General features: G+C 35.2%; 1 protein-coding gene across 4 annotated transcripts in view; it reads right to left on the reverse strand.

Moving 5' to 3' along the window:
* Positions 1 to 14,455, reverse strand: part of USP8 (ubiquitin specific peptidase 8) — a 50,755-nt gene that overhangs the window by 25,137 nt on the left and 11,163 nt on the right. For all 4 annotated transcript variants that reach the window (XM_072962453.1, XM_031672785.2, XM_072962456.1 and 1 more), the window contains 6 exons: positions 12,388 to 12,532; positions 9,412 to 9,497; positions 7,499 to 7,661; positions 6,222 to 6,264; positions 3,565 to 3,709; positions 501 to 663 (listed from right to left, as the gene is read on the reverse strand). In XM_072962453.1, the coding sequence (XP_072818554.1) occupies positions 501 to 663; positions 3,565 to 3,709; positions 6,222 to 6,264; positions 7,499 to 7,661; positions 9,412 to 9,497; positions 12,388 to 12,532 (745 nt within the window). The remainder of the gene's footprint in view (positions 1 to 500; positions 664 to 3,564; positions 3,710 to 6,221; positions 6,265 to 7,498; positions 7,662 to 9,411; positions 9,498 to 12,387; positions 12,533 to 14,455) is intronic.

Consider the following 14,455-nt stretch of genomic DNA (forward strand, 5'->3'; position numbering starts at 1 on the left):
TCATGTCTATCTGTGTCCACTATTTCACTATTTTATCTTAAGTAATTTTCTTATTTATTTGCAAAAGCTCTTCAGATTTTAGGTGTTTTAAATCACTGCCATGTTTGTTGCAAATAGTTCTGTTTGTCTTGTAACATCAAATATTATGGTATTTTTTTGTGTACATCTAAGTTTTTAATTTATATGGTAAATCTATCAGTCTTTTTTTCCTTAGTGACTTCTTCCTTTGCCTTTATGCTTCATAACAAAAAATAATTCTTTTTTTCAGACAATTTGTTTGTCAGAATTATGTTTCTGAAAATTCTAATCCTACTATATAAAGATCAGTTTATTGTTATTTGGTGATTCAAAACTAGTCTTTTAAATCTGAATTTTCAAAAAATCTACAACCAAAACACGGCAGAGCCTCCTGTCCTTAAGATAATCACCTAGTCAACGTACCTTTCTAACAACCAGAGAAGGCTTGCAAGTACAGTAAGCTAACAAGGAAACTTGCTAACCTTGAAAAGTGCATCTTTCAGACTCCGTAGAGTTGTTCCAAGTTGTAAATCTTTTGCAGAACTAAACCAGTCAAGAAGTACCACATAATCCACATTCCCTCTCTTCTTCCATGTGTCTTTAGAATCATCTGGGAGGTTTGCTTCAATCCAACTAGCAGTGACTCTGAAATGTATTAACATTTGTATTGGGGCAAATTAGACAAAAGGTCCTAATATACTAACATAAGATGCTGAGCTTTGTTCTACAGTCTTTATCACACCATAGCAAACTTTAAGACAGTTTCCTTTCTAAGGTCAGACTCTGTTAAGATATTAAATAACCTAAAATGTTTTAACAATTTCACTACTGCATAATATCGGAACATATTTTAGTAATTATCATAGACTAAAGAAACAGACTCAGTTGACTTTTTATTTTATTTTTTTTAAAAAAGGCCAAAACTAAAAACAGAGGAAGTCATACCTCGCAGCCAAATATAAACAATTGGGGATGGGGGTCACCTAGGTAACATCGTTTATATTTCAGTTCTCTTATACCTACTCAGATAATTAAGTTAACCAAATACCAAAATGCTTATTTAACAAACACGTACAGCATTTACTATGTGCTGGGTCCTATTCTAAATCCTTTATTCTCATTGACTCTCACTGAATCCTCACTATATTCCTATAAAATAGGCATGATTATCCCCATTTTATAGATGGGGAAACTGAAGCACAAACAGCTGAAGTGACCTATCCAAGGTCATAGTTGCCAAATTGAGCCGGGCAGTCTGGCTCGTGTCCATGCTCTTAGCTGCTCTGCTGTGCTGCATTCTGTATCATCACCTGTGAACAACACCAGCTACATGTTAAAGCAGGCTGCTTACCTCCTCCTGTGCTCACACAAAAGTTAAAGTTCTCACCTAAAGGCCTTATAATGAGCCTACTGCACAGCCCCTCCCTCAAATCCTATTATCTCAACTTCCTCAGCACTACATACTAACTTACTCTCCCTTACTCCACTCCACCCCTGGCTTTCTTGTAATTCCTGGTTGATGCAGGTATGCTCCGGCCTAAGTGCCTCTTCCTTTCCCTCTGTCTGGAACCCTCTTCCCTCAGACAACTGCATCACTCATTTCCTTTATCTCAGGATTGGCTCAGGAATAACTTCTCCATGAAGCCTTCATGGACTAAAATTTTAATACTCACCTCAACATACACTTGACACACCCATCTCCATAGCACTTATCAACAGCAGACATACATTTTAAGGTTTATTGTCTGCATCATCTATCCCACCTCCCTTTTAAAATACAAGCTCTATGAAGCAAAAGATTTTTGTCTGTTTAGTGATTAGACCTTGCACTTAGAACCACAATAACCCAGCCCACAGTAAGTGCTCAGTATCTGGTCAACAATGGAATGAATAATACAGATTTGCAACTCCAGGTAAGGAACTCCATATTATTCCTAGCAAAGTATCTCGGCTTCAATCCTTAACTGATGATACTGCTAAGCTGGGCAGGACTGGTAAAACTTATATTCTAAGTAAAACAAAATGGTTTAAACTATTTAAAGGGAAAAAATCCTGTTCCTATATAATAAAGCTGGTTACTGTATCTTCTAGGAAACAAAGAAAAAAATATATAAAATACTGTTTCATAATAATTCTCACCTGAGATACAGAGACTAGATGCTTGGTCAGTGAAGAATGAGAAAATTTAAAACATGATATTCTTAAGGACTGTTTCTGACTCTAAGGGTATATTTGCCTCAATACACTCTGTCTAAAAACTCAAGATTAGTATTCTACAGAATACTAGTTTTGGAAACAACAGTATCAGTTAGTATTCCCCAAACTTCATGTATCACCTTCATAAGTGGCTGCATCTCTGCTCTATCTTGTCTATTATGTAATGTTTAATTATCTGGTTGAAAGTGACCTTTTGCTTAAATTTATTTTAACAGGAAAATGTACCTTCCCATATACATGGAAAAACAGCATCATATCCAGTAAAGAATAATCCTAAAAGTAAATTAGATCAGTAAATTATTCTATGTTCTCACAATAGATCACTATATAGCACTGAGACTAAATCAATTACAACTACACACAATAATATACATGACACCCACAAATATAAGGTTAAGTACAAGAAGCCAGACATAAAAGACTTTAGACGTATGAATCCACTTACATAAAGCACAAAAACAAATCTGTTCTGCTGATTGTTGCCTTGGGTGGGTAGAGACATAGGTACCCACTGACAGGTGGCATTAAGAGGGGCTTCTGGAGTGATAGTAATGTTCTATTTCTTGGACCAAATGCTAGCTAAATGGATGAATTCAGTTTTTGAAAATTCACTGGGATAAATACGATAAAGGTGGTTTCGTATGCATACTTTATTATATTAAAACTTTAAAACAGACAATGAAAAACTAGTAATGCAGTATTCAACATCAGTTAGCTATACATACTGTTGCCTACAGAGAGCTCTAAGGCCTGTTCTCAAGTAAGAAAGGGAGATTAGCCAATACTAAAAAGGAATTATGGCACCAAACAAGACTTCTTTTAACTAATTCAGAAGGACTGAATAGTCTTGGTATGCAATTCCTTGGTAATATTCATTGGTATAGAATTCAACCTAAATTCATCTTAAGTTTCACAGTAGTCAAAAAGTACTTGTGTACTCAACAGATATTAGTATGGGGAATTTCAAAATAGAAAACAATTAGGTAGTTCACAATTTCAGTCAATTTGGTGTATATGATTCACAAGCTCATAAATAAAAAATAACAGGAGAAATTAGTCAACAAACAGCTGGGGAAAGAGGACACACAAAGGCAGTTTCATTTTTCTTCTAATAAGACTCCAAATGCCACAGATAGGAAAAAACCAGCCAAACTGGAATGTTCTTTATACTACCTTTCAGGAAGGGTGAAGTGTACCACTTAAGAGCAAAGAATGAAAAGATCAATGGGAAAAGAAAAGGCTACTTAATCACATTTAGCCTGGATGCTAAGGAGTAACATTTACTACTGTCCACAGCTTACTATTTTATCTAAATATACAATGACCCACCCTGGACTGATGGCTTCTTCAGGAACACTGAGAGAATTTGAAATATGGGAATCCTGATAATCCTGCATTCTTCGAGCATCCATTATAATCAAGCTGATGTCTTTATCCATCATCATTGTGTATAGCTCCTTTGCTATGACTGTTCCTTGGAATCCAGAGAGACAATGTAAGTGACAAGAAACACCCAGTTCCACGTGCTATATATCACTATACACAGGACAAGCATAGCTTTTCCTAGAAGAGTCATATATTTGCTATTCCATCATACTATTTATTGCCTTTTAAACTAACATTAAATAGAATTTTATGTTTTTGTCATTTATCGAAAAACTAGTTCAATGCTTCATTTGTAAAGACTTAAATACCAAAACTTGCTGGTAAAATTACAACATCTGGTGTTGGCTCTGTTGCTGTATAAAATAAATTAATGTGTCTCATGAAAATATTCTTATTCTACTTTAAAAAATTAAGCCATTTGAGAAATGTCAACTAGAAGAAACATCTACGATTCAAAAATTCTTGAAAGGTTCTAAATTCTTTTTTAAAAGTCTTATGGGGTCTTATGGAGGCTATTTGTAAAACTTGTAGGTTTCCTAGAGTAATAAGCCAAAAGCTTGTTATTTGTGTTCTACACCACGGTTTGGCAAACTATGGCCAACTGGTTTCCCTGGAACACACTACACTCATTTGTTTATGCATTGTCTATGGCTTCTTTGATGCTACAACCTCAAGGACCACAGGGCACCCCAGGCCTAAAATATTTACTATCTAGCCCTTTAGTATTTAACCAAAATAAATACTCCCTATGTTGCCATTTTTGTCTTCCAGTTTCTCCCACCTGAAGTGAAACATTAAGAAGCACTACAGGGAAGCTTAAATATGCACAGAACTGTTTCAGCAGTGAGCTGTGAGAAGAGCAGTCACACCATCTCCTACCCTAAAATACCTAGCTGCTAATAATAACCATCTTCCCTTTCTAACTATCAAGACCATTTTGACAACAGAACTAAATTGGAGAACAAGCCACCAAGAAGGGTAACATCTAAGCGGGCTGAGATACAAAGGAATACATGGATAATAACTAACCTTATATTCCCCTTACTAAAAAAAAAAAAAGTGTATATTAGGAGAAAGAGGGAAAAAGGAGGAAGGAAGGGGAAGAGAAAGAATTAAAATATTAAAAAAAAAAAAAGATACACCGTGGAAGGGGGGAGAATCCTGTAACTAACTGCTGAGGAGGGACCTGCTTTGGGGAGGAGGGGAAGGCCCAGGGAGTGGGGCAGGGGGTGCTCATTCCCTCTGGCAATTTGCCATGGACATGTCTCAAGTGCACAAGCTGCTCCCCCTGTTCCCCTTCACCCCACGGGGGGCTGCCCAAGGGGAGATGGGCATGGGTCCTTCCCTCTATCTTCTCCCTAACTTTCACAGTCCCCTCATGCCTGCTCCTATCCTGCCAGGTCTACCACCCACCCCACCCCTCTTTTTTGGCTCCCTGCCTGTCTAGATTGCCTGGTGATCCATTTTGTTTCCTTTTGTGTTTCTTTTTCTGTTTCAAGTGTCTTTCTTTGCAGGTTTCTGAAGCCAGAAGATCTCTGGTCTGCTCCCAAGGGCTCCAGTATAAATTCCCCTTCCCTTCCCCCGGGGAAATGCACTACCTTGTTTTGAGGCATTTTTTGTTTTGTTTTTCTTTGTCTTTTCCCCCCTTTTATTTGGAGGGAATGGAAGGAAATGGGAACAGAGAAGTGGGAGGTGGATTTTTTTTTTTTTTGCTCATTTCAAGGGGGTGGGATGTTTTTTTAAAAAATATGTGTCATAAATAAAGTTGTTTTGGGGGGAAAAAAAACAACTAACCCTGGAATGAACTGATAACAGCTTTCAGGAAGGTAACTTACTACACTCAGTTTACTTTTTTAGTTGTTGTATGGTAATATTTTAAATAGAAAATTAATTTTAGTGTTAACATACAATTAATATTTAAGTTAAACCTTTTCTGAGAAAGGAACACTTAAGTTTTGTTTAGGTCACATATTTGTTACTGGAGCATCAATACTACCTATAGATAACATACAAATTACTGATTTAGATTTTTTTATTTTTTTGAGGGGAGTAAAAAGCTTTTAAATAATTAAGTCTACCACCTAGAACCGTAAGTACTAACAGCTAATACAGTATTTACTGTGTTCCAGGAGTTACACATACACAAACCCAATCAACCATCACAACAACCCTGTGAAATAGGTATGATTATTATCCCCACCTCACAGATGGGGAAATTAAAGTAGAGAGATGAAGTCACAAGCTCTAGAGGAAGATGGAAACTCAGAGGAGGAGCCTGTATTCAACCCAGGCAGTCTGACTTCTGAGAGTCCGTGCTCTCAATCACTATGCTAAAATACACCTTGAAAAGAAAACAATGACAAATACCAACTGTGGTTTCCATGTTTTCAATTGTACATCACCATAAATATTCCCCATGATATGTAAGTACAGAATATAAAACATTTTCAGTATAATTGCACAGGCTAGGAAAAATGATAACGCTTACATGTAGGTCAGACATAGTGTTAAGAATCTCATTATGTAAAATCTGAAGCTTATTCTGATTAAAAGATCTCAGTAATAACTTTAAAGAACTCCGTCTTTCTGCACACACTTACCTTTCTCTGTGGTCTCACTTTTTTCACTCTTTTCACCATTTATCTATTTCATAGAAAAAAAGTTTCAACTTTAACAGACACAAAAATTTTTATAGAAACAAAAAGCTCAACTTTAATACTTCATTAAAACTGAAAGCTTAAGAAATGAAATGTGCAGAGTACTGGCATTTCATAAAAACATAGTTAGTGGCATTATCGGGCTACTCTGGTCACAGCTAAAATAACTAGCAGCATGTTGGAAATATGTATCATTTCCTCAGAATTTTCTTCAGTTAAAGGCCAAATATAATTTAAAAGCATAGACTGTTACAGAAATTTAGTATTTAATTTAATGAGAGAGTACTTCTTACAATAAAATGAAAATTCTGGCCATTCTCTTCAGTGCCCTCCATTACAGAATTAAAGGAAAATAAAGTAATACCAAGTTTTATAAGATGCATTTTCTAACCAAGACAGCATGCGATAATTCTCTAAGGCACTAACTCATTTTGTAGATGGGAAAACCAAGGACCCACTTGTACCTGTTGATTAATTTCAGCATCACTAAAAGAAAGGAAATAAATGTATACTATGTGCCTCCTAATATATTACAATGTGAAGTGCACAGTATCACCTGTGAAGCATTCTTGCCAAAAAATAAAAACTGAACCTGAATCTAATTAAGCTTTTAGGCTGAACTCCCAGCCTACAGGAAATACACGAGACAGAAAAACAGGTTAAGTGACACAACCAGAAAGCAATCAGATAAATTCAGAATGTGATTCACCTTACAGAACTGATGCTGTATTAAAAAGTCAAATGCAGGAGACAAAAAATGAGAGGGAGACTCAAGCAGAGGATGCTATCGAGACTTAAGAGACATTGCAACCAAAAGACACTAAGTGGACCTTTTTGGATCCTGATTCAAACAAATCAACTCTAAAAAATCATGATGAGATAAGTGCGTAAATTTGAATATAGATTGGGCTTTAGATTTGACATGGGATCAGAACTCAGATATACTGAATCACAGCCCAAATGCTCTTTCCATTGCTCTAATCAAGTCTATAGTGACTGCTAAAAACTAATGAATACACACAACATATTTCTGTAGAAGCTCCTAGAAAAACATGGGGTCAACTGAAGCTAGAATAATTAATTCAATTTCTAATAAAAACACATTAAATTTTATCCTTGTTGCCTAGAAGAATAATGTAATGGTACCTCATCCCTTCTTAAGCAAATCATCTGACAAAAAGAACCAGTCTTTTTTATCTTGTAGAGTAAATCTGAAATACCTTTTGAGTTTTGTCTTTGGAATCCAATACATTTTCCAAAGAACTTTTAGCTGATGTGCCACCATCCTCTCTTCCTACTTCCTGCCTTCTCTGTTTCTGCAGCTGTTCCTTCTCTTGTCTGTCCTTTTCTTCAAGTTTTTTCCGAACTTCAGCTTCTTCATATCTAGTTGAAAAAAGAAGACAAGATGTCTTTTATTAGCATGACTGCGGAAAGTAAAGGACTTCCAGTTCCATAAAATTAATACCCTGCCTTGGAGTATTTTATGACTGCATCTTTCTCCCTCCAATTGAAATTCAACTCTGCCAGTGTTCTGTTATAAACCACAACTTGTAAATTTGCCCTCTGTAGATTTATTTCAAATTGCTCAAAAATCTTGAAAAGAAACTCTATGCTCTCAAGTTGAAGTTGTTTCATGAATGTTCTTTTTGTTCTTTCCCTCCCACTAATGTCAACTCTTTCAAGATTCAAATATGCTGCAATTTCCTTTTCAAAGGATTTACAATCCTAAAATCCTGAAATTAACTATAAAGCCTAACTTACTTACAAAGTGGCTCAAAATATAAAAAAGTACAGACAGTAAATAAATAAAATAAAGCCCCAAAGACAGAAGAGTAAAGAACATGTTTATTGCTAGCCATAGTATGATTAGGGAAAAACTGGGCAAAGAGGAAGCCAGTTGATAATAGGTAACCCAAAGATTAGGAGAAATTCTATTCTACTTAGTTGATTAACTGACTAATGGAGAAAAAGAATAGTGATTCTGAATGACATCATCCACCTCAACATACACCAGCCCTAAGATTAGTAATTTCTGTAAAGGACCAAGGGAGTAAATTTGTTGAAAAAGATACTTTCTAAGTCATGACTATGATGTATCCAGGTATCCCCGCTTTTTCAAAAGCTTGCTTTATGCCATTTTGCTTTTACAAAAGACCTGCATAGTACCCATTTTCACTAACTGAAAGAAACTGAAGGGGATTTTCACCAAGGGAAAAAAAAAAGTGAAAGATGAAAATAATGTTTAGTGGTTGTTTTGCAGCCAGCTGTTACAGAAGCAGTGCACACCCGCAGCAGCAAGAGCAGCACCGCCAAGCTCCTTCCCTGGGAACCACCCCAGCATCTCAGCATCAAACCACCATAGCTTTGAACTGAGTCTGTCAACATTTGTGCTTTATCTCAATTGATTTTGTATATCCGTTAGCCAGATGTGCCCTAAGGTAACTGCTTCTTTGCCTTTCGCCATTTTGGCTTAGGGAAAGTTTCACAGGAACACTTTACTTTCAGACAGCAGGGGAGACCTGTATAACTACAGTAGTTAATTAATCTAAGTAGAAAAACCATTAAGAAAAAGTACTAAAGTAGGAATAGTTCCCTTTTTATTTTGTTATTTAAAGAATGACTAATGACTAAAAACTGAAACATACTGTTTTTAATTTCTAATTATTTTATAAGCCTGGTAAGCCAATCATGGCAAATACCAGAATTACATTTTTTTAAACATATGTAACTTCTGCAACCAGATGGACCAAAACAGTAAATACTTCATTCCCATAAGTCCAATGTCCAGCAGCACATTACAACATGAAGCAGGTGAGAATATTATGCTGAAGAATCATATCAGAAACTTAGAAAAACTGGACATGAGTTGTAATGTAATACATCAATGCTTAGCTTAAAAAATGTATCAGTCTAAACATTTTGAAAATTTCAGTAGAGAATGTTAATGGTAACACATGAATATAATATACATGATATAGCAAGAGATTTTAATTTTTGCATTCCAGTTAACTTAAGACTTTTTTCTAGGAATTGGGATTTATATACATGGTCAGATATAAATGGACAAATTCTAAATGTTATTTTTACCTTCTAAATTTACATTCTTTTAAAGATTTCATTATAGTGTCTGTACCTGAGTTTAAGGCTTTCAGAGAGTCTTTCGGCTTCTTCAATAGCTTTTTTGATGTTTGCAGGTCCAAGTATTGAATGAAAGTAGTCCTAAAATTATAGGAAAGCCATCCCGTATTGTTAGTACTAGCCACTGTACAGAGCACTAATGCTAAAAACATGAAGTCACGGTGCTTATGTAAGAGAAAGCTTAGATAATGACATTATTATGCATGAATGAAGTATTTTTTTTAAACTTTTAACCTACATAAACACACAACTTATTCTCCAATTGTTTTAAAAATATTTTTCCATACCACTAGTTTGGTTTAAAAAAAAATCCAGTAGGTAATAATTTTACTTATTTGTAAGGCAACTTTAAGAAGTATAAATACAATTCTTATTGCTTACGAATAAATGCCAAAAAGCAAAGATTTCAGGAGTAAAATACATTTCCCCATTGTAAATATGTTACTGAGTTTTTTCTTCTAGTCTCAGAAGCAGTAAAGCAAATTCTCTTATCGATCTACAGTATAGGATTTGTTTTGTTTTATTTGTCTTAAACTGAGATAGTTTTCCTTCCACCTGTATTTTACAATACCTACTTACCTCCCAACTGTAGTCAAATCACTTTAGACATAAAACAACTTACACTTGGGGAAGCCCTAAGTAACTAAAAATCAAATGACAGAAAGTAAATCATCATTCCTCTAATATTAATGAGGTTTTTTTGTCAATAATTATTTCTCTGTGCACAGCTGGAGTAAGTATAATTTTTTTCCAATTTTCAATAGTATTGACAATTGGCAGAATTAAAAAAAATAGTGTCCATTCTTATACAACTAAAAACATTTGCTTCTTAGGTGTGCCAAGTAGAAAGTTCCTACTCCTAAACATAAAAATTCAATTCTCATGATTTCCCAAACAAAAAGGTTTATCAATAATATTTAGGATTAATCATCAAGATTGCCAGGGATTTTAAAATATTCTAATTTTATCTAGACTTTGCTATATTAATATTTTAAATACATTTGTTTTCCTCCCTTTTCAGGTAACCTTGGGAAAACTGTTCATAAACGGATCTTTGAATGAGTAAACAATAAATGTTATGTGTTCTCTACTAGTGAGCTTGCTAAATTAACAAGTTTCACCAGAATTTTAAATATTTCCCAGTGTAAAACAAGGGCAAGATGTAAGTTTGTGAAAAAGGCTGGTCACATTACATTGTCTCTACCCGATTTAAAAGGATAAAACCCAGAAAATATCTAGTTACTAAATTTAACACTTTACATATTTGAAGTGCACTGGAGAGGATGAGCTAAATAAAATAAAACAGAAAAAAAAAACAGATCTAAGACAGAAGTAGATGTAGTACCCTGGACGGAGCAAAAAGAAACAGTCCCTTTACTGAAAACCAGGAACTGAACTTCTGCAACATATGAAGTAACAGCCTGGGTTACCTGAGCCTTTGCAGGGAGCTTCCTAACCCGAACAATGCTTGACACTTTCAACTAGATACTCACTTTGGAAAAGCAAGATACTCTGGAAAGGGAAAAATTTCTTATCGATTAAAATTTACTCCCAACCTTCTCAAAGCAAAAAAAAAAAAAAAGTAGCTACAAAACCACTTCCAATCTTGTCAAAGAAAAAAAGTAATCACTAACTTAGAAAAACAAAGCAAAAATTAAATAAGTACATAAAAAACTGGCCCTACTACAATAGACAAAATATCAAACACCAAAACTACCAAAGTTATCCAAATCTGCAAATCTTTCAAAAATATTTACTTAATACTGTACACTTCCTTTTAAGCAGTGTAAGCAGTATCTTTAAAAAATGTTTTTATTATTATTTTTTAAACTAATCTTTTGGTGGGGGTAATTAGGTTTACTCATCTGTTTATTTAATGCAGGTACTGGGGCTTGAACCCAGGACCTCGTGCGTGCTAGGTATGCACTCTACTACTGAGCTACATCCTCTCCTCAGCAACATCTTTTTTAACAGATACCCTAAAAACTATTAAAGACTGTGCAAGATAGGCTTCTGGCTCTATCTGCAGATAAGTATGTCCAAGAATGTCCCAATGACAGGACCAATCCAGCCATTTGTAGGCAGGAAGATGAACCTCCAAATGCAAGGGGCTATCTCTCCAAAGCCAGATCTAGAAGTTTGTAAAGATTATTAGCATAATTTTGCTGGTGAGAAGAAACATCAACAATGATTAGTCACCATTAAATAAAAAGTAAAGTTATCCCTTAAACAACAACTAAAATAAACTGTATCAGTCCCACTACTGTGGACAAAAAAAAAAAGATTATTTTGAAAAATAAGAAAACTGTTTTTTATTTCTATAAGTCAATTTAAATGAGGCAAGCCAATTCTACCACCAGTGAATGAAATGAAAATCTCAATATTAATTTAAGAATGGTCTGTCTACCAGGTAGAAATCTACAGGCAGTCTTTTGCTACTCTTCTCTAGTAGTGAGATCATTCCTACTTACGTAGGTGGAACCACCAACACAATATTCTTCTCAGTTCTTTAACCTAATCTCTGTCTTTTTCTTTTGTCTGTTTCTGGTATAATCGAAATGAAACCATTTTCTCTAGAAACACTTATCCTAGTCATCAGTTCTCTTTATCCATATACATCTCCCCTGCCCTTCCTCCCTCCTCACACTTCAGCAAATTGGAAGAAAGGCTTAAAAGATTAAAAGCAAAAATAAATAATAGATAAAAATGGAAGTGATCAGTATTTATTTTGCAAACTGAGATCTTTAATATGGCTACAATGTCAATTAAGTATAAAAAGCTGTCACATAAAAACAAGTGACTAAATCTTGACTTAAACGAAATCTTTAGCTTGCTTTTGCTATCTGCAGAAGATTTTGAACTCGGTGATACATAATTTCTGAATTTCAATGTCAGTTAAAACTTTTAGAGATCAATAACTCTACTGTGCAAAAATAACTCGGCAAATAAAAAACGCAGAAATAAAAGGTACCTGCTGTTGCTTGAAATCAGGCCTTTTTTTGATAAGATTATAAACAGTCACATATTTCATATATAGCACATAGGCCCTTTCCTCATCACGGTCTAATCTGCTTTCTTCCGCTGTCTTGAAGATCTTCAGGGCACTCTGTACATAACTTAAAATTAGAGAAAAAACAATTAAAACATTTGACATCTGGAAGGGAAAAAGCCATGTAAAAGTCCACAGAGAATCTTGATAAAATACATTTCATAATTTAGGTTGCACTATTTCAGAACTGATAAAAAGTTAGATGTAAGTTTAAATGGAACATGAAAATTTTCCTTATGCTACAAATAAATACTTATTTTCATAATAGTTATGTATATGTCACCAAACTGTTCAAAATGCATTCCAAGTCCAGTGTTTAAAGATTTACTACAGTAGATAATCCTGGAGCGAGTGGTCCTAGGGCATCCATATAATAGTCATACTCTATAATTAAAGAATATAGCGGCATATTACTCTATTTGTATTCAAGTAAGGGAGCTAAAATATTTATTATTTTAATGCTAAAACAAAACTTTTCAATTCTTCTCACTCCTTTCTAACCATGATGTAGAATTCTCTCCATCTAAAACCCAAGAAACTTGGAACAGGAAAGGGGACATGAGTTCAATCTTTTTACTCGGTTGGGGTTTTTTACACAATGGCTGAACTATACTCTGATTCACAGGTCCTGGAAGGAAAAAGATTTAAAGTCTAAAGAAGATTTATCTAACTCTACTTCAGTAAAATAACTTGATTCTACAGCATTCATTCTAAGGACATTTTTCTGGTTTAATAGAAAGCAAATTAATAACAGGCATTTCTGCAAGAGGTATTCATCATTTAGGACTAAAGTTTAGGCAACCAAGTTGTAGTGCCAATGCTTATACACAATATGCCTTATCGACAACTTACACAAAACACTGCTTCTTGTTTTCTGTATTTTTCAAACTGTGCTCCAAGATTGAGACGTGGATTAATGACAAAGTTGGTCAGGCCAAGGAACCAGACCACCACACTAAGGAACCAGGGCCAAAGTGGTCTTTATGATCAAAGATAGTCCTAAACAAGGACACTTCAGTCAGTGTGTTTGCCCTGCCAGGCATGGCCTACAACTCTTAGGACAGAAGTAAATCAAACCAGAGCTATCAAGGAGATTCTCTAAAAGAGTTTAGTAGCAGTGGGTGCAACAGTCCTTGAGTTTTTCCAAATTTCTTTCACTCTGATGCATGTACATCTTATGGGCCCATATGCAGTGGATCCAGCTGAGATGGTTGCAGTGTCACTGAGTCCAGTGAACCAGCAAAACATCCTAAAAGAATTCTAGCATTCTCTAGAACAATGCTATGACATAGCAAGAACATGAATTGTGGCGGTACATTTAGAGAGTCCTTCCAACATACCACTTCCTGTGGGATCAGGGTAGTCCTAAAGCTAAACTAGACACTGCTAGAACAGGTTTATCTGTCTTAAGATTAGATGAAGCTGTCTGAGAAAGCTTCAAGGTGGTTTTATCTTTTTCATTATTTCCTATTTGAATATCATTCAGTGTGAGTAAAACAGAACTGCTTTCTCTGTCACTCCATCAACATTACCAACTTAGCTCAAGAAGTAGGCAAATCCCTCTTGTTCTTCCTGCCCTCTGCCCCTCAACCACTGCCTGCCAAGAGCTCTTTTTAAAAAGCCCATTTTATTCTTAGTAATATGTAGGAATAACAGTTCATTCTGGGATTTTTCTTTCCTGACCTTTAAAGTTCTTACTATTCTCTTGTCTTTATCCTTGATGTTTTATTTTCTTCCTATCTTCTGTTTACTTCCTCTGGAAAACGACTCATAAAGATGTCCCTGTGCAATCATTGGTTTCTTAAGATGCCCCTTAACAGGTTCATTTGGGATCATACATACTTTTTAGAGCCTCACATTTATCTCCAGCCACAGAACACTTGTTTGCCCCCTGACTTCTAAAATCTGCTTGCCCCACCGTGGGGTAGATGGCTGGCTAGACCCACCTTTCTTCCTGAAACTCGCACTTCAACTCTGAATTATATATTTA

The sequence above is a fragment of the Vicugna pacos genome, chromosome 6 (assembly GCF_048564905.1).
Source record: "Vicugna pacos chromosome 6, VicPac4, whole genome shotgun sequence".
NCBI classification, from domain to species: Eukaryota; Metazoa; Chordata; class Mammalia; order Artiodactyla; family Camelidae; genus Vicugna; species Vicugna pacos.